General features: G+C 42.8%; 1 protein-coding gene across 1 annotated transcript; it reads right to left on the minus strand.

Moving 5' to 3' along the window:
• Positions 1-1,783: 1,783 nt before the first annotated feature.
• Positions 1,784-21,437, minus strand: OAT (ornithine aminotransferase). The gene is made up of 11 exons (XM_052660917.1): positions 21,394-21,437; positions 16,142-16,227; positions 14,153-14,379; positions 10,972-11,196; positions 10,767-10,862; positions 8,040-8,167; positions 7,272-7,394; positions 6,505-6,633; positions 5,597-5,710; positions 4,415-4,559; positions 1,784-2,822 (listed from the first exon to the last, which is right to left on the minus strand). Exons 3-11 carry the CDS (start codon positions 14,349-14,351, stop codon positions 2,662-2,664), a joined length of 1,320 nt encoding a protein of 439 aa, XP_052516877.1. The 5' UTR covers positions 14,352-14,379; positions 16,142-16,227; positions 21,394-21,437; the 3' UTR covers positions 1,784-2,661.
• Between the last annotated feature and the right edge of the window lie 295 nt (positions 21,438-21,732).

Raw genomic sequence — 21,732 nt, forward strand, 5'->3', positions numbered from 1 at the left:
TGCAGTTAGGTGAGATTCCTAAAGTAAACTCTCAGTCCTGAGGGCACAGAGTCACCTGGGGACCTTTAAAGTTACTGAGGCCTGCGTGCAGCCCCAGAGATTCCAGCCTGGGGTAAGGCTTGAGAAACCCTGGTGCTTTTGATATGCACAAGGGGATCTGATTGGAAGCAGGGAAAGTGAAAGTGAAGTTGCTCAATCTTGTCCAACTCTTTGGGCCCCATGGACTGTAGCCTACAGGGCTCCTCTGTCCATGGGATTTTCCAGGCAAGAATACTGGAGTGGGTTGCCATTTCCTTCTTCAAGGGATCTTCCAGACCCAGGGATCAAACCCAGGTCTCCCGCATTCCACATTGCAGGCAGACAATGAGCCACCATCTCAGCCACCAGGGAAGTCAGCACCAATGTTAATGACCCCAGTCTTAACAATCCCAACCAGGGTTGAGAACTAGCAGCCTCTGACTGGTTTAGGAGGACCCCTACTTCAGTTTGCTACGTGTCTTATATAGACTGCAGGGGGCCAGGCAGGTCTAAGCCGGAACCTCCCAGGCAGACCAGTAAGTATTGCCATTGGTATGAGCAGAAGCTCCTGTAACCCCTGGCTCAGATTTGATCTCTAACTTCCAAGCAGCTAAGAGGCGACTTGTTAGCTTTTTGGTGGGGAGGGAGGGGGTACAGGGAGCAATGTGTCACTACTGATGACAAGTTGTTCCCTTTGACGCAGCGACTCACCCCTAAGGATCTACTCCACTGCGGCAACTCATACACAAGATACAAAGTGGTCACAACCAGTTTAAAGAGTGAAAAACTGATCACAGTATCACACCATCGTGCTGTATGCCTTAGATTTTTACACAGTGACGTCTAATGTATTAAACAAAACTATTAAAATTACGTTCCACTTCTAAAAGACAAAAAAGTAAAAAACTGAAGATAACCAAAATGTTTTCTGCTACGGAATGCTAACATACCCATTTAAGATAAAATACTATCATCATACAGTGTGAACATAAAATTCATGTTTTCTGATACAAAATTATAATATATCCACTCAAGATAAAATACTATCATCATAGAGTGTGAACATAAAATTCATGTTTTCTGATACAAAATTATAATATATCCACTTAAGATAAAATACTATGGTCATAGAGTGTGAAAATAAAAATTCATGTTTTGTGGCAAGACAAGAAAAGTTGAAGCAGATTCTCTCTGCCCTTTGGGCCTCTTCTCTCCCCTCTACTGTGCACTGCATGTCTCAGTTTAGCCACAACCAAACCTGCCCGTTGGCGGAAATACCTGCTCAACCATAAAGAGCAACACTTTCCAGCACCAATAAGACAGCTCCTTGAAGACAACATTCCTTCCTCTTTTTTTTGGTCATGCCACTCGGCTTACTGGAACCCATGCCCCCTGTAGTGCAAGGGCAGAGTCTTAAGTCGCTAGACCGCCAGAAGTCCCACATTCCTTCTTAATCTTGTAAGGGCCAAGATCACCCATGACCCGTAACTCAACCGATTGTGTAAGCTGTCCATAATGCGTTACCAAGTCTCAAAAAACGTATGCAAAACTGTGTTTTGACTTCTAATGGGAGGAACAGTTCTCGGGGCCTTCTGAGAGGCTGTTCCCGGGTTATAATTCTCAGTTTGGCTCAAATAAAATTTTCCATTTCTTTCTTAGATCAACTCAAAGAGAACGAGATAAACTTAAAACTACCAACGTAAAAAAGCATCCAAAATACCCTCCACAGGTAAAAAAATAAAGTTGTACAATACCATGCATAGCAAGGATACTTTAATAAAAATGGCAAGTACTAGTATACACATGGGAAAAGAGCGGTTATTTTGAAAGCAGATAAGGAGTACTGAAAGAAACTTTCTTTTTCTAATTTCTCTTTTTCTAGAGATTACCAAACAAACTGAAATGTTCTTAGAGAACACAAGAAACAAAGCAAATAAAAACATTCTCAGAGAGCTTAAAATGTGAGGTTAACTGATAACACAGCAGTAACCACACACTGGTCCCTAAACATAGACATTTCAGACATGAGATTTATTTTAAAGATGCACTGAAAACAAACACTTTTTACAAATTATATGGAACACTTAAAATATAATCTAGGAATATTGGACATTAATTCTTAATTCAAAGTAATGACGTTCACAGAATACGTCTTGGTGCCAGCCAATATGGAGTTGACTTGTGTCAGCTTAATCATTCACCTTGCTAAAATTCAATGATTATGATTCAACTTTATAAGGTTAAGCAAGTCTTCCAGGCAATACTAATATAACTTTCTCAAATACAAACATTTGTACCAGCAAGGAAATTATTAAAACGTATATAAATTATGCTGAGGGGCTTGATTAAGAGGCTGTCTATATAGAAAGGCACCTCACCTTACAAAGAATACAAGCACAAAAACACTTAATCGAATATAAGATGCCAGGACATTCTCTTAGTTAGGTTACATAGCAAACTGCATGTCTATAAAAGTCATTCTGTAATATATGAACTGAAAAACATATATATATATATATATTTTTAAAAAAGCCTTTGACGTGGAGGAGTGAAATATGCCTGCATTAAGCACAGAAACTCAGAGCTTTATGAACTGCATGTCTCCAGCTGGCTCCCAGGCGCCACTGAAAACTGTCACCACCCTCAGAAAGACAGGATGGTCTTGTTAATGATCTCCACCGCCTCTAGAATCTCATCCTCCTTGATCACAAGCGGGGGCGCAAACCTGATGATGTCGCCATGGGTTGGCTTGGCCAGAAGTCCATTATCTCGTAGTCGCAGACACACCTTCCAGGCATCACAATCTAGTAAAGAAAAACCATCAAGTGTATGCTGATAAGGAGCCTGCAGGGGTCTGGCAAAAACAGAATTCCCAGTACCTACTCAAGAAAGGCAGCTCTGAGTTACAAGCTTGCTTTTGGCTCTTACTCTTAAAAATGAAGTTACTTTTCAGCAATGGTTTGAATGGTATGATAAGATATGGTTTCTGCTGGGTTTTTGATCTAGCAAAAAAACATGCTAAGGCAGATGTAATTAATTATATGAGGAACCAATGCATAAAAGAACTAAGGTACGATACAGATAACTAACAGCCACAGAATAAGCAACATTCAAACCCAGTGACCATTACATGTGTCTAAACTGGATTTGCTTCCTAAGCTGGCAGAACTAGACTCTCAGGATCCTCAAAACCCTGATGGCAACAGAAACACCAAAGGGGCCACGGCCAGTGCCCGAGCCCCGCGCTAGACCCATCAAATCAGAGTCTGTGCAGTGAGGCTGCTGCTGCTGCTAAGTCGCTTCAGTCGTGTCCAACTCTGTGCGACCCCATAGACGGCAGCCCACCAGGCTCCCCTGTCCCTGGGATTCTCCAGGCAAGAACCCTGGAGTGGGTTGCCACTGCCTTCTCCAATGCATGAAAGTGAAAAGTGAAAGTGAAGTTGCTCAGTCGTGTCTGACTCTTCACGACCCCATGGACTGCAGCCTACCAGGCTCCTCCACCCATGGGATTTTCCAGGCAAGAGTACTGGAGTGGGTTGCCACTGCCTTCTCCAGCAGGGAGGCTAGGCTTGAATTAATTTGTTAAAAAGCTCCCCAGGTGATTCTAAAATGCAGTCAAGGTTAAAACCATTGCTTTGAAAAGGAAGGGTTATGGCAAGAAAATCCAGCCAGGAACTCTTATGGGTTACAAATGATGTGTTAAACACCAAATGCTCAGTTAAGTGGCAGCTGGGGTTATTTTTATTACCAATATCACCATTATCATTCCTATTATTACTGCTGCTCCTACTTATCTCTACTGATCTGCAAAACTGAGGGAGGAAAGGACAGCGGAGAGGAAACTGCAAAGTACTCTGCGCTGTCTTCCTAACAGAAAACAAACTCAACTCTCCAAGTACTGTATAAATAACCTAGGGCGGAATAACAAATGACTAGAAGGTATACATAGGTGAAATTAGTCAAATGTGCCTTCTTGTAGGAAACAGCTATATTTCTAGGACCATTAATATAAATCAGGTCATAAGAGTACTGCGTGCGTATGTACTAAGTTGCCTCAGCCACATGCCGACGCTTTGCAACACCACAGACTATAGCCCGCCAGGCTCCTCTATCCATGGAATTCTCCAGGCAAGAATACTGGAGTGGGTTGCCACACCCTCCTCCAGGCAGTCTTCCCGACCCAGGGTTGAATCCGTGTCTCTTGTGTCTCCTGCACTGGCAGACAGGTTCTTTACCACTAGTGCTACTTGGAAAGCCCAAGACGAGTATTAGGCAGAGCCAACAACTTGGCCGATAGGAGGCCAGTCAACAGTTTCAAACAGAGGGAAAAAATACCATATGCATTTTGAGCTTTTCCTATAAGAACAGTACCTTGTAAAATATTTTGTCTCCATACCTTTGGTTTCTCTGATAACAATAGCATTTAGTAATCCTTTTCCTCTTACGGTCGTTACAACATCAGAAGGCAGCTTCATGAGTTCATTTCTCAAGATGATACCCATTTTCTCTGCATTTTCAGCAAGGTTTTCTTCTTCCAAAACCTATGTTTCAAGAGAAATTACACATATATTAAAGACTGTCTGTTTTTTAATGTTGCTCTTTGGAGGGGAATGTGAACTATAAGCAAAAGAAGAGGATCAGATAAAGACCAGAGTAACTTAACTTTCACTTCTATTTTTCAAAGCCTATACCAGTTTGATTTCTCATCACGTAACAGACACTCACTCAGACAGAGCCTTGCTTTATTCAAAAACCCATCATTAATCTGATTCTGTGGCAAAATGAGGATTAAATGTGTTTAACGCAACTGATAGATTTTCTTCTTAGGCAAATAAATCAACGGGCTGAACACATTTTCTAACTGCAATAGAATTTCCTTTGGCTTCTTTTTCCTCCTAAAAAGTCTATTCTCAGAGATTACATAATAATTTTATGCCTTTTGTAGGCACTTGAGTAAATCTGAAAGTGTTCAAATCCCCGCTTTAACGACAATAATAAGAAACCACGTGGGCTAAGCCAGAGGCTCACAGGCCAGCCTGGCCACAGAGGGAGAGCTCTAGGTGGACAGGCCAGGACCTGCAGGCCCAAAGCCCTGGGAGACTGCAAACTTGGGAAGCCCACGCAGTCCTTCTCTGTACTTCATGTTCTGTAATACACTGCAATCTTGTAACACTTCTTATTACACCAATGAGCCTAGACTTAAAAGTCACTTCAGCACCACCTCCAGGATACTGGCTACCATACAGTTCAGTTCAGCCGCTCAGTCCCGTCTGACTCTTTGCGACCCCGTGGACTGCAGCATGCCTCCCTGCCCATCACCAACTCTCAGAGTTCAGTCAAACTCATGTTCATTGAGTCAGTGATGCCATCCAACCCTCTCATTCACTGTCGTCCCCTTCTCCTCCCGCCTTCAATCTTTCCCAGCATCAGGGTCTTTTCCAGTGTGTCAGTTCTGCACATCAGGTGGCCCAAGTACTGAAGTTTCAGCTTCAACGTCAGTCCTTCCAATGAACATTCAGGACTGATTCCCCTTCGGAGGGCCTGGTTGGCTCTCCTGAGAGCGGCCACCAGGGTTTACCTCCAGCGCTGCGATGGCCACCCGGCAGCCCAGCGGATTGCCTCCATACGTAGAGCCATGTTCCCCTGGCTTAATGGTCAGCATTATCTCATCATCACACAACACTGCGGACACCTGAAAGACGAAAGGGAATTAAGCGCAGACCAGGTCTCTCCTCAGATGAACCACTCTTACTCTTACAGAAACAGATTTATGAAGCAGATATTAAATTTGACATGAAGCTTCAACCAACAAGAGCCACACGTCAGCCTCCTTAACTACCAGTGACAGAATGAGGAATGCCCTAACGTTCCAAGCACGCTGGGCACATTCCAGTGGCAGAGTAATGTTCTGGAACTACAAGAAAGCTATTTCTGCAATGATATAATTTAGAATTCTTTCCACTCTCAGGGTGAAATCCTTTAACTGTTTAGAAATCAATGCTTTAATTTTAGAATCCTTTAATTGTTTAGAAAACAATGCTCTGCATTACACATTCAGAGCCCTTTAATCCATACCAACTGCTGGCTCTGAACAGCAAACCTGAGAAAAGGATTAACAATTAAACGTTAATTTTTTCCAATCTCTGCATTAATCGGTCAATGGTTTTAAACAATTAGTATGTTTCTAAACTACGAGAAAAAAGCATAGACGTCTACAGGAGTACTCTGGAGATAAAATGGTTCCATCCAAAATAAACGCAGTGGAGCAAACCCAAGGTACACTCAATTCTTCAGTTAAACTAAGTGGGGTTAACCATGGAACTCTGAAATGTTTTATCACGCGTATTATAGACATAGGTGACCTATGTCTACAAACCACACTAAGTAAAACCAAACCCTCAGAAAGGCACAGTCGGCAATGTAAAAATATCTCAGGGATTCATGAGAATAGGGAAAATACAAAGAGTGGTTGAGCATTCAACTTACAGGGTATAAACCACCAGAAAGTGCCTTTCCTAGAAGGACAATATCAGGTCTGACATTTTCGTGGTCGATAGCCAGCCATCTCCCAGTTCTGGCTAAGCCTGTCTGTATTTCATCAGCAATAAACAGAACCTATTGGAAAACAACAAAATAACATAAATGAAAATAGCATATGAAAATGGTCAATTATTTCCACAGCGAAATATTTATCTTTATTTTACTCTTTCCTGCACAAATCTGTCATTCTGACATCCCCTCAGATTTGTGAAAACATTTTACTTACCCACATGACTTCAATAGTGCAGGCCACCCTGTCCCCACAGGCCCACTCTGCACTGTTCTACACAGTGGAAGGGCAGGTATGCAAAGTGAGGGTTTTGTGGAGGGTTTCTGAATAGAATTACTCTCTGGGAACAGATTTCTATGTTAATTTCACAACCATTTGTTAATATGTACTTATTAATATTTACTAGTTTGGTGGAAGAGTGGTAGAGAGCTTAAATTCTGGAGCAAAGGGATACGACAAAGGCTTTGAGAAGAATCCAAGCACAGGCTGCTGGGGCAGAGAGGAAGGAGCTGGGCTCAGGGTCCACCAGGGCCCAGCTGAGAAAGTCAGTTTCTCTGCAGCCTGCTGCTGGAAAGTTCTATCAGCCCCAAAAAGTTCGGAGGCTCTTAGAACGAAGCCTCCTTCTAGTGGAAAGGTGATGCAATCTTTGAGCTTATCCTATCGGCCAAACCCTAAGTGAGGCAGGCAAGTGGGCGGCTTTGACCTGGTGCTGGGTGCAGAGCTCGCGGACACCCACGAGGTAGCCTGGATCTGGAACAACAACGCCCGCTTCACCCTGGATTGGTTCCACCATGAACGCGGCAACGTTTGGGTCCTGAAGCGCACGCTAGGGAAACAGCATGAGTATGTTCTTAGTAACTTCCTTTCAAATCTATTTGGAAATCTGAAGTCACACAACGCACATGTTTTCCCGTAAGAGTAAGTGTGCAAATTAAGTTTTCACACTAACTTATATTCTGACTTCCAAACACAACTTTTCTGACAATCAATTACAATTAAAAAGCTCCAAATACCTCAGCTTTAAGCTACTCTATCCTGTATTTTCTAATATAATACTCAAATGTACTGCAAATAAAAGCTAGTGAAAATGGCCTTTTAAAACACCATTAAATAGATACATTAAAAGTGTATCTTTTTATTTTACAAGTCTTCCACTTCATAATTTTAAAGAGCTGGCTGAAAACTCACTAATTTTATCTATTAAAGTAATTAATAGGTAATACTCAAGTTAATATTTATGTAGGCGACACCTAACGGTTAGTTGGCAGTTAGGATTAGGCCATGGAACCTGGTTTCCACATGTTAGAAACTAACTGATCATTACAGAGAACAGTGTGAATCTCGGCCTGGAACATAAGTTATGAGATGTATGACTCTCGGTACAATCAGATGTCTATTTTCAATTCATATATTGAACAAATACAGGTTCTATGTACTATGAGCTAAAGGACCGTGATACTAGGTGAAGTACCTCAAGGGCAGGCAGATCATTATACGGAATGATTTCAAAACCCGGCATAAATGGTCCAAAACCATCATAACTGGTTGGGTCAGTGGAACTGGAGATAGCAGACAATGTTCTACCCCAGAAGTTTCCAGCTAGAAAGAAGAAATAAAGAGTCATTTTTTTCAAACAACCCCCCAAGTTAATTTCACAATTCCCCAAAAATACTCCAGAAAGCTTTTTGTTTTCCTGGCCACAGTGCAATACTTGTGGGATCTTAGCTCCTGGACAGCTCTACTGAGTCTCCCAACTATAATACAGAGCATAGCCCCTCAGGAGAGACATTCGTCTTTTCTTTCAATAATCCCAAACCCTAAAAACTGAAGCATTCAATATGTGTTTTTCTAGAGACAGTTTTTCTAGACACATTTATGATAGTGACATGAAAAAAACGACTATCCTTCATAGAGAATCTGTACTTCTCCTTTTAAAAATCCAACGGTACAGGCTAACTATTCTACAGAATGAATTTTACATTTCATTTGGACAAAACATCCTCAGGCAGTCTGAAAACTTTCAATTTGCCTTTGTAGTGTTATAAGCTATTATGCACTAGAAGACAGACATTGACCTTTATTCAGGAACAATTTTTACCCATTAATTTGTTTCATTAGTAATCTGAAGACTGATTAATAATGTCCGGCACTGCTCTAGGTGCTGGGGATAGAATGATGGCTGGCAAGCTCCCTGCCCCCAAGGAGCTTCTATGCTATTAGGGAAGACACATCAGGACAGAAACCAGTGAAGCAAATGTACAAGGTAACTTCAATGTGATTAAATTCAAGGAAGAAAAGAAACAAACTAGAGTAAGAGAGGCTTGGAGGTTCTCCTGCTTTTAAAAAAAATATCTTCTCACCCCCCCACCTCTGCCAGCAGCAACTCAATTAACCCAGTGCTGAATTATGCTTTTGAACTGTGGTGTTGGAGAAGACTCTTGAGAGTCCCTTGGACTGCAAGGAGATGCAACCAGTCCATCCTAAAGGAAATCAGTCCTGGGTGTTCATTGGAAGGACTGATGCTGAAGCTGAAACGCCACCTGACACAAAGAATTGACACATTTGAAAAAACCCTGATGCTGGGAAAGACTGAGGGCAGGAGGAGAAGGGGACGACAGAGGATGAGATAGTTGGATGGCATCACCGACTCAATGGACACGGAGTTTGAGTAACTCTGGGAGTTGATGATGGACAGGGAGGCCTGGCATGCTGCAGTCCATGGGGTTGCATAGAGTCAGACATGACTAAGAGACTGAACTGAACTGAATTATTCCAAGTTGGCTTCATAGCATCCTTCAGTACAACCCCTGAAGAGCCTCTCTCAGCTATGAGTAATCCCTACTTGACTTGTCCACAAGCAACAGCATTATCGATTCTGCCCAGGCTTGTTTAAGACAAAGTGTGCCAATAGCCTACTTGCTCTCCGCCATCGGCCTCAGCAGGCTCACTCCCTGCAGCTTACCCTGTTGAATAAGGGATTGCAGCTGGGGCACAGTCCTCCGTCTCTTCCTACTGATTTCTCTCAATGCCTGGGAGAAACATCTTTGCGCCCTGTGCTAACATGAGAGAGACTGGACACGGTCTGTAAGGAGGAAAGTCACCAGAAAGGCCATTTTTGTTTGCAAGAGACAGTTATGTTGCCTTACAACTAAAGGCATGAGACTCCAAAATGGCAGATTAGAGAGCTGGGCAGAGATGGTCTTCTTCAGAAACAGGAATTGGTCACCGTCCCCTCCCCAGACAGCAACTTTGGCTGGCCATCAGATGAACCCTAGATTCTACTGTATTATGGGGCTTATAATTTAGCTATGTGTGTTCACAAGGCAAAGTATTTCATGATTTCAACCATCACAAGAAAGAATCTCAACCATGTGCAGCAACAAATTTCTCCACATATGTTTTTAAAAATTAAAATCAAAGTTTTAGAAAAGAAAAAGTCAGAACCAAAGTCAGACCAAATCAATAATCTAAATTAACTGTTGGTCTCCCTGCTCAGTATATGAGTCACTCCTCTTAACCATCGCAGAAATATATCAGGGCAATGCCAGCCCTGCTCGTCCAACAGCTTTGAACAACATGGCACAATAATATCTCATAGTGTTTGAGAAACACTAAGGTTCAAACTTCGTATCATACCTAGGACGTGACCCTACATGAACATAACCCAACCTCAACAACCTCACAAAACTGCTGCAACATTTTTGTATGATGCTTGCATCAGCAAAACTGTCTCATTAACCAGAAAACTGCTATGAAAAAAATCAGATAAGCAGATGGGAAATAAATCACATGGTCACTCACTCTAGGGAGGGATGGGTAGGGAGTTATAGGAGCATCCAAGAAATACTTGGAAATGAACCCAAGAAAAGGAAATCTCTCAATTCTTATGCCAACATTCAATGCATCATGCATGGCTAAGTCACTTCAGTCACGTCCGACTCTGAGACGCTTTGGACTGTAGCCCACCAGGCTCCTGTGCCACTTCCTTCTCCAGTGGATCTTCCCAAACCCAGGACGGGAAACTGCGTCTCTTTGGCCTCTTGCATTAGCAGGCGGGTTCTTTACCACTAGTACCACCTGGGAAGCCTTGATATAACATATATGAGACAAATACATTTGCAATATCTCATCATAAGTTAAAATAGTAACTAACAATTTTATGTTTCAATCATAGCAGTTAACGCTGAATTTTACATACCTGCAAAAACAATCTTTGCTTTGTATTTCGGGATCCCCTTGACAGTATACCCCCATTTACGAGCAAGCTTGCAAGCAGTCTCTCCAGCCTCCACTCCTACCCAAGAGAACATTTTAAAATATCAGTTTTAAAAAATGTTTTAAATTACAAGAAAACAATAAGATTTTCTTGGCTATTTTAACCAAAAAAAAAGAAAATGTTTTACCTGTATTCATAGGAAGAACTTTGTGGTAGTTGAAAAGTTTAGTAACATACTCTTCATATTCACCAAGCACGTTATTGTAGAAAGCCCTAGATGTTAAGGTCAACTTGTCCACTTGACTTTTCAAAGCATCCACAATCTTTGGATGACAATGCCCCTGGTTGACAGCGCTGTAAGCACTCAGAAAGTCAAAATATTTTCTGCCTTCAACATCCCATACGTAAATGCCTAAAACGTAAGAAAAATAATTTTAGAAAAATCACTAAATTACATAACCTTCAAAGATTAAGACTGCTAGCCAGCCCTCTGAATACCTATGTATGGACCTCTAGTTAACAGAGAATTGTGGTTAAGGTATATTTTTACTCAAGCATAATAAACTTTGGTTTATATGGAATTATATTTTATCTGTCAAATTACACATTTACTAAAAACAGCAATAACATGAAAAGATTTTATAAACTCTAGAGTAAAACCTTTATTCCTGGAAACCTGTTTATCATTTAAGGCTGGATTTTTTTTTTCTTCCTTTTTTTTCTTTGCCATGCCATGACGCTTGTGGCATTCTCAGTTCCCTGACCAGGGATTAAACCCAGGTCACGTCAGTGAAGCCCAAAATCCTAATCACTAGGCCACCAGGGAATTCCTAAAGTTAGAATTTAAAGAAGTTACACAAAACATAAAAATTATGATTAATTGACTGTAAAAACCAACAAAATGAAAACAAATACTTCCAAATCACTCATCTATTTAGGAAGGATCTACTATCCAGAACTCCTACAACTCAACAAGGTATACAAGCCAATTAAAAAATGGCAAATGGAACTGCCTGGCAGTCCCGTGGTTAAGATTCCACACTTTCACTGCCAAGAGCCCCAGGTTCAATCCCTGGTGGAGGAACTAAGATCCCACAAGCTGCATAGCACGGCCAAAAAAAAAAGCGGCGGCAAAGAACTTGAATGGACATTGATATTCAAATGACCAACAAGCATATGAAATGATGCTATCATTAGTCATTAGTGAAGTCACTCAGTCGTGTCCAACTCTTTGCGACCCAATGGTCTGTAGCCCACCAGGCTCCTCAGTCCATGGGATTTTCCAGGCAAGAATACTGGAGCGGGTTGCCATTTCCTTCTCCAGGGGATCTTCCCGACCCAGGGATTGAACTCGGGTCTCCAGCATTGCAGACAGACGCTCTACCCTCTGAGCCACCAGGGAAGCCCTAATTGGCTTGCATACCTTGTTGAGTTAGTCATTAGAGAAAAATGCAAACCAAAACCACAATGGTAGCACTTACTACCACTGGGATGGCTAGCACTTCTTAAAAAGGAAGATGAGAATTAGCAAGGATGTGGAGAAACTGAAATACGTAACTAGCTGGAATGTAAAGTGGTGCAAGAGCTGTTGAAAACAGCTTGGGGGTTCCTCACAAGTTAACATGAAACATAAAATGCTGTATGACCCTGCAACCCAACGCCTAGAAGTGGAAGACAGCTGTTCAAACAGAAATGTGTTATTTGAAATAGCCAAAAGGCAGAAATAACCCAAATGTCCATCAGCTGATGAATGGACACACACGTGGTATCTCCATAAAATGGAGAACTTAATTCAAGCATAAATAGTGATACATACTAACTCACGCTAAAACACGGGGCTAAGTGAAATAGGTCACATATTGTCTGTCCCCATTTACATGAAACATCTAGAATAGGCAAGTCTGTAGCAACAAAAAGCAGATGAGTAGCTGCCAGGCTTTAGGGGAGGAAGCAATGGGGAGTGACTCTTTAATGAGTGTGGGGCTTCCTTGGAGGATAATGAAAAATGTTCTAGAACGAGGCAATGGTGACAGCTGGACAACATTATAAATGTACTCAATGCCACTGAATTAAACACTGGTTAAAACAGTAATTTTATGCTACGTACATTTTATAACAATTTTTTTAAGCTGACCATAGATATTAAAATATATTAGGGGCTCACCTAATGTCTGCCATGTACTTAACATACTTAAAGGTGCTTTTGTCCTTTATCTCATCAAAAACCCTCTATATGTGCACCATTCTTACACTACAGAGGTAAGAAATAGACGCTTAGATTATAACTAGCCCAAGCTGGCATGCATGCAACCAGGACTTGAACCCAGTCAGACTCTAGAGTGCATGCTCTGCTACTGTAGGTTTACAAATTGGTAAAATATAAACCTAGATTTTCATCTGTTCAGAAGGAGCTTTATTTATTACAGTACTGGTCCCAAATCAAAAAAACATATAGGCAAATGACTGTATTAGCTTCTGGCCCAGAGCTAAGTAATAAATTTTGGCTCGATTTGATGATGGCTGTTATTTCAAAATATGGATTAAATCACCATTTGGCAACAATCAGTAATCATTTATTCAGACAAGAATCATTAACGGATGCTAAAAGTGGGAGTAAAATTTTTTACACCTTACCAGTCATCCCCAAATGGAGGTTCATGCTAAAAATTTTTGGCCTGTACTCTGCAAAAATATCAAGGTCAAGAAGCCAAATACTGAGGAATTACTCTGGATTAGACTAGAAAACCAAATGCAACCCATGGTCTGACGTTTTCTTCTGCTCCACAGGACAAGCGAGACCTGAATCAGGCCTGTAGATTAGAGAGCAGTGCTGTGCCAACGTGAATTTCCTGATTTTGAGAACTACACTTTGTTATGTAAGACAGTCTTTGTGTTTCAGAAAAAGCACAAACATTTGGGGGTAAAGAAGCATGTCTGCAACTTCCTCTCAAACAGTTCAAGGAAAAAAAATGTATGTGTGTTTCTGGACAAAGATGATTATGCAAGTGCAATTAAAAAAAAAAAAGGGACTTGGGAAATCTGGGTGAAGAGAAACAAAAGAGAAATTCTAGTGCTACTGTGGCAGCTTTTTACACCAAAATAAAAGTTACAGGGAAAAAAAGTGACAACAATATTATAGTACTTTACTCATTATTATACATTTCCTCCTGGAAAGTCCATCATGACCTTGCATTCCCCGCAGCACCTAACACAGCAAGCACTGGAGACTCAAGAGATGTTGAATTAATCATGCCGGCAGTACAGAAATTAAATGCTTCTGGAAAAATGTACAGTGAGAAAATATAATAGCAAGTTTTACAAAAAGGTAAAGCAAATAATTGGGGGTGGTGGAAAGGGTGAAAACATACCCTTCCCTCTCTCCAGGGCTACAGGTAAAGGATGGTAGTTGTGGGCACCATATTTAGATTCCCGTTCAAAAATGTAATCAGAGGACAGAGGGCCTTGAACGGTTTTTTTAGTTGCAACAGATGTAGCAGAAGCCACTGAAGAATGAACTCCACGACCAAGGCCAGCAACAGTCTGCAAACGCGCTAGTTTGGAAAGCATGATGTCCTCAAGTGGGAATATCACCGACCTGTCCAAAGAAAACAGAAGGCATAAAGAGTAAGACACTTCACAGGGTGGGTGGATGTCTACTCATCAACTATATACTTGGAGCGCTCGCCAAAGAATCAGGAAAATAAGAGAGAACAGAGGTCTTAACTGCAAATGGAAAGCAACATTTTAAAATTGTATAAAAAATTTTTAATTGAAAAAATAAAATGAAAAAACCAACAACAAAAAAAAGAGAGAACACCTGACTCCTGCCTTTGGGGAACTTGAAGAGCAACAGGGCAAACAAGTGGATACACAAGTAAATAAACTCCAAAGGACGCATACAAGCACAAAGTGCTAGAGGCTAGAAGTCCAAGAGAACAGGGAAGATCGATGCAAGTAGATGCTTTTACTTTTCCCCAAACACCCTTCTGCACCACCTGACAAGCTCGAGGCAGTCAGGCAAGGCTGAACAGCACAGGCTCAGAAAGAGCTGAGCCACCATTTGAAAGGTATTTATGCGGGGGTGTGAGACCAAAGGCAGAAACCAAATCAGAGATGCTGGCTGCCCTGCGGTGGGGGCGGGGAGGGCTGGGAGGCTAGAGATCATGGGGGCAGGGACAGAGGCACCTAGAACGACTTTGCATATCAGCTTGGTCCTCCTGCAAGGAGTGAGGAAATTAGGGAAGAATCTGGTTTCCACAAAGCGAGCAGAGACCATCCTAAAGTAAAAGTAATAGCAGTAGGGTGGAAAAGTGCTTCCTTAGGGGAAGGGAAGGGCTTTCTAAGTTTAATGCAGGGAAGACAGAAACTACAAAAGGTAAAATCTGCGGCACTCCCCAGGTGGTACAGTGGTTAAAAACACTCCAGTGGTTAAAACCAATACAGGGATTCAGGGGGCACGGGTCTGATCTCTGCTTCGGGAACTAAGATTCCACACGCTTCATGGTGACCAAAAAAAGAAGTAAAATCTATTATTTAGCCACAATTATCCAAAACATCTCTGGGTTAAAATAATCACAGACGAAGATGAGGGAAAAAGTTTTGCAATTTCTAACAAATAGCCTTTGAAGAGCTTTTACATTAAGAGGAACAGACCAAAAACACAACAAAACAATGTATGAGAGGAAAAGTTAGAGCTCCCAAAAGAAACCGTCTACTCTGCTAAGATGATTGCTTCTGTGAAATTAATGCCCCTCCAAAAAAACTTCACCACAAAAGCAACTGTTTGAAGGAGAAAAAAGCAACGAGGAGCTAAAGCACCTCAAACTACAAGATGAGAAGTTGAGTAATAAATCCTAAATATCATGAGCAAACTGACATTTACTGACCATCTATTTATATATTCCAATGTCATCACTGCTCTCACCCCACCAGTGCTGCAGCTGGCTTTGTAGCCAACTGTATCGTTAACAGTCATGACAAGCCGCAATGTACAGACTGAGCCATAGAAGTAACTAAGAATAATAACAAGGAAATTGGGGACAATCCAAAGCAATCACGGCAGGGAAGGGGGGCATGCTTTTTAAAGATACATTTCAAGATTAATGCAAAGTTGCCAACGCCAGGCATACTTAATATGCCTATGCTTTTTAAAAATGACCAGTTACGTCATGTTTCAAGAGAAATCTATTAATGACAAGTCAGGCCATGCAAATCTCCAGCATTCAGTTGGAGCTGCCCAATTAGCAAAAGCTAATACTTGGAACTTGGCTTGCTTTGCTTTCAACTTGGCACTAGCCGTTAAATCCGGTATGTTCAGGAATGTGCTAAAATCCAGCACTTTGTGTGCCAAGACTCACCAACTAGCCTGTCCTCCCACAGCTGAGATTACAACAAGGATTTTTAACCCGAGATCCACGGACGTCTTCAGAAGGTCCAATGACTCCTGAAATAAAATGCAGAATTATAAGCATAAGTGCATCTCTCTCTTTTTTTTTTGAAGGAAAAGATCCCTAATTTCTAGCAGATCTTATTTCAAAGAAATACGTGTTAACAACAATAAAAAAAATTATATAAGAATCATTCATGGGAGATAGCCATTAGCAAAAACAGCAAAAATTCTAGTTATACTAGACAGAAATTCCCCAAAATGCTAAGTCTAAAATACTGATTTTCAACTCTATTGCTTGAGTAGAGACTCAGAATTAGTGCTCTGTTTGACCAACTAAAAAGTCAAAACGAGGTACTTTCCTAGTTGTCAGGTGGTAAGACTGCGCTCCCAATGCCGAAGGCCTGGGTTTGATCCCTGGTCATGTAGCCATAGGCTACAACTACGAGTTTGCACGCCGAAACTAACAGCCAGATAAATAAAGAATTTTTTTTTTTTTTTTAAAGAACAACACGTTAACTTTTGTCTTGATCAAAATAACAAAAAAACACAGTGCTACTTAGATATACTTTTAACTGAAACACTTTCTGAAAAGAACTGTAACTAGAATAAAAGCCTTAGAAGTGTTTGTGCTCTTAGACCACTAATTTCACTCTCAAGATTAGATCCTAAAGCAACACTCAGGAATGTGGTGAAACATTCATGAATAAAAGACATTCAACGATATGAGAATAGTTCAACATAATCACATAATAGCATATTGCTATTTAAAATAATTCGTTTTCAATGACATGGAGATGTTTTATGATATGTTTAAGCGAAAAAATAATACAATCATATACACGGTGTTCAACTCTACAAAAAATATACCCAAGGAAGTTCACTATGGTTACCTTTCCACTGTTCTGTATTTTCCATGCTTCCTAATGATCGAGAACTACATTCATAAGGACTTCCCTGGTGGTCCAGTGGCTACGACTCTGCCCTCCCAATGCAGGGGGCATGGGTTCGATCCCTGGTCAGGGAACAAAGATTACTGCATGCTGCACGGGTAGGACCCCAGAAAAGAGGCAGAAGGCCCTCCCCTCCCCCCCAAAAAAGAGGTGCTTGCTAAGTCACTTCAGTCGTGTCCAACTCTTTGCCATCCCATGGACTGTAGCCCCACCAGGCTTCTCTGGCCATGGGATTCTCCAGGCAAGAATACTGAAGTGGGTTGCCATGCCCTCCTCCAGGGGATCTTCCCAACCCAGGGATTGAACTCACATCTCCTGCATTATCCAGGCAGGTTCTTTACCACTAGAACCACCTGAGAAGCCAGGTGTGTGTGTCTGTGTATCGGGGCGGGGGCGGGGGGGGGGGGGGATTAAAAAAAATACTAAAACCGCTCTAAACAGGAATATTGTGAGAAAGGAATCTTTGAAATTATCTAAACTGAACATTTTCCTTTTATACAAGTCATTTGTTCAGCTCATTCACAAAAGAAATGGGACAAAATATCCATTTACATGCCAAGTTCATAAATACAACTTACTAACAGTAACATCCAAAACATTACTAATACTCATGCTAAAGGTTTTTAAAAATGAACTCTGAATATTTAATTCAACTAGTAAAAGCCCCGCTGTTCAATGCATCAAATGTACTAGGATCCTCTAAGCACATTTCTATTAAAAAGCCTTCTGTGTTCAAGTTACTGTGCTTGGCACAACGTAAGAAATATTAGAGGAGAATTAAGATGGGCTTAAAAATAGCCAGCATCAACAATTTCCTCTTCCAAAAAGGCTTGGAAAACCAGAAGAGTGGACCATAAAGTCCTCAGAGTTGAAAATCAGGACTTAAATTCTAGCTTGGGCTCTTAAGAGTAACTTTATTTGGATGATTTTGTCCATTTTTTTAGCTTCAATGTCCCCACTTGCAAAATGAAGTTGAAGCCACTCAAGGCCTTTACTGAGGATTACACGAGATAACATTAAAGCACCGAACTTAGCACAAAATGACCAATTATTAATAGTTCCTTCTTGCTTTAAATTAACAAGGAAATTAGTTAATCTCTGCAACATTAAAAAAAAAGAGTCAACTGTGCCAGGGTTTCTTTTTTAAAACTGGAGCTCTTTTCTTCTAAAAGTTTGTTTCTATTGATAAAAAATAAGGAACACAAGAAAATTACCTGAAATTCCATACTTCTGTGATGATCACTAACGTTTTTATCTTGTTTCTATGAATAAATACTATACATCTTAGCTCCCTTTCACACTTCCCTACTGAATTTACCACATCAGATCTTCTATCCGCCTAGGACCTCTGCACAGATTTTTGTCACAGGTTCTAACACTTCAAGACACTTGTTTTCACGCCTGTCCACCTAAAAAAGACAGTACTCCTTTCACGTCTGTACTCCTTAAAAAGACAGTAACTATGTCTTAAAATTCACTCTGCATCCCCAGAACCTAGCCTAGGTTTGGGCATTCCTTATCTGTCAAATGAATGAGGTCACTCCTAAACAGACTCAAGACTTAAGAGGGAATCAAGACAGACAAATAGCAAGGCCCTCCAGGCAGACTGTTAAATCACCAACTCCTAAAGGATGGCAATCCACTCCAGTATTCTTGCCTGGAGAATCCCATGAACAGTAAAGTCCACGGGGTCGCAAAGAGTCAGACATGACTAAGCAACTTCACCTTCACCAAAAGATGGAGCAGAGTCTAAGAGGAGGCTAGTATGACATCACCAAGAAAAATCTTTTCATCAAGAGTTCCCTTCATTAGATCAGCTCACTCCAGGCTGTGCATTTAACCTAGGCTCTTGGAGAAGAGAACAAAGAGTTAATGACAACAAAAATTTTAATACTGAATATTTTCAGTAAAACACATAATTAACAAGGTCCTTCAAGCTATTATTAGACCAATCCAATCCATCCTATCTACACTAGAACATACCTAAAATAGAATTCCATAAAAGGCTGCATTCTGAAGAGTTCTAGGAGAACGAAATGGCAACCCACTCTAGCGTTCTTGCCTGGAGAATCCCAGGGACGGGGGAGCCTGGTGGGCTGCCGTCTATGGGTTAGAACAGAGTCAGACAAGACTGAAGCGGCTTAGCAGCAGCAGCAGCAGCATGAAGTACTATTTTTAAAGATCATTCTAAAAGAAAAACCAGCATGAATTCATCAGAAAGCTGCTTAAAATATTCCACTGGGGGAAGAGTTTGGTTTTACTACTTTTGTCAAATATTTACTTTTCTTTAGGCAACCATTCACAAATACAGTCCTTTTTGGAAAGTTCAGCCAACAAAAGTTTAGGGTTTTGTTGGGTTTTTGTTTTTTGTTTTTTTTACGTAATCTGGCTCAGAGTCAACTCAAGTGCGTCACTGGCAAACACCTTAAGCTGTTACTACTGAAAATGTACTGGCTCAGTTAGGTCACACCCTCCACACACCTCCAAAATCCACTCACCACTATCTTTATTATTTTTATTTTTAGCACTCACACTACTTTATTTTTTATTTTGCTTTACAATACTGTATTGGTTTTGCCATACACTGACATGAATCAGCCACGGGTGTACATGAGTTCCCAATCCTGAACCCCCCTCCCACCTCCCACCCCATATCATCTCTCTGGATCATCCCCAAGCATCCTGTATCCTGTATCGAACATAGACTGGTGATTCGTTTCTTACATGACAGTATACATGTTTCAATGCCATTCTCCCAAATCATCCCACCCTCTCCCTCTCCCAACACCACTATCTTTAAATGTGGATTTCACCCATCCCCGGGAACTCAGTAAAGGGCGTCAACTATGCCCACAAGTTACTGTAATAAAAGCAGAGTATGGGTGGAAATAAAAATACAGCCTCTTTGAGGGAAAAAAAACGCCTTTTTCAGAATTTTTACCATTCCAAGTTATACTGGGTCTTTTGGGAAGCAGATGGAAAACTAATCTTGAGCACCATGAAAAACTGCAAACCCAAAACAGTAAGCTTTACTATTTAGACCTCACTAAAAGATTTTACTTTCCCACCAGGCTGTTACAGTCAGGAACTAGATTTTCTTAAGACAGAACCAGGATACTCTAATGAAAGAAGCCCACTGTTTCCAGAGGATTAAGATGAAGACCGCCTATTACATACCTAAAGAACAGTTCCAGGTTCCAATGGAGAGAACTAGTTTCCCTATAGAAACTCTTAGAACTCCGAAGAAGAGACTGAGAATTGAGAAGGAAGTAATTTCTTAAAGCCACTTCATTCCAAAGTCACTTCTCCTCCCCCCCCCCCCTTAATTTATCACCTTTTCAGAGGTGAAAACTGAACCTCAAGAAGGTAAGAGGTACGGTAACAAAGGGAGGAGACTAGGTCACTGAGGACAGGTGTCCCACTCAGTTCAACCAGAATGTATTAAATGCTCAGCACCGTGGGCGAAGAAACCCGAACGATGACGTCTTCGTGCTCAAAGTCCGGTGGACCCCAACCCCTTGACATCACGTAGTTAACCTGAACGCTACGGTAAGGCTCTACCTGCCTGATGACTTACTTGAACAAAGGCTGGAGGAGAAAAGGAGATAGGTTATGGGAGGCGAGGAGATGGGCAGGTAGTACAGGGGCCCCCAGAGCTGCCCGGGTGGGCTCGGACCCCTTCTCAACAAGAGTCGGCGCGCCCCACTCTTGTAGGCAAAACTCCGTGGGTCTACCGAGCAGTCCCGCGTATCCAGAATGCGACCCGCCCCGCGCGCCGGCGCCCTAAAAGGCCTCCTCCAGGAAACCCCCAAGGCGCCCGAGAGGCTCCAGGCCGAGGTGCAGGGACCCTGGGGCGCCGGCGCGGGCTGGGGGGGACTGCAGGCCGGGGAGGGCGGGGGCGGAGCGCCGGCACGCCCGGCTCCGCCCGCTCTGGCAGGCGGAGGTGCCACATCCACAGCCTCCCTCTCTGTCCTCCTGCCTCTGGGCCGGGATGCGCCGCGCCCTGCACGCGCGGGCCGGCGGCTCTCCGGGCCACCCCACTCCCCGCGCCCCAGATGCCCCGGGAGTCCGGGGCCCGCTGCGCAAAGCCTCTGCGCAGGCGGAGCCTGCCCTCCGGGTGGAGGCCCAGCGCGCCCCCTCCGCGCGCTCCCCGCAACCTGGGACCCGAGCCCCTCACGCCCGCCTCGCCTCGCCCCGCCCCGGCCCGGCCCCGGGCGCCCGACCCCTTCCCAAGCTCCGGCCCGGGCCCCGCGGCCCCCCGCACGGATACCTGGCGGCACCTCCAAGGCCAGCACGGCGACACGCGGCGTCCAAGGATCAGCTGCGGCGACGGCGACGCGTCACAGAGCTTAAGATGCGCCTGCTGCCCCGCCCCCCGCGGACGCCCTTGCCGCTCATTGGCCGGCGGCGGAGGACTGGCCACCAATCGCCGTGGGCCCGCCCCCCGCCCCGGCGCGGCGCATCCCGTACTCGGACAGGGCGCGGGTTCCAGCCGTTCTCCTGCGCCTTCCGCGCCCCGCAATTCCGGGCAGCGGGCGGGGTCGCTACCTGAGTTCCGGCGCCTGTCTGGATCCGTGCCTTTTCATCGATTCCCCTCACCGCCCTCCCT

This window comes from Budorcas taxicolor, chromosome 23, assembly GCF_023091745.1.
Source record: "Budorcas taxicolor isolate Tak-1 chromosome 23, Takin1.1, whole genome shotgun sequence".
NCBI lineage: Eukaryota > Metazoa > Chordata > Mammalia > Artiodactyla > Bovidae > Budorcas > Budorcas taxicolor.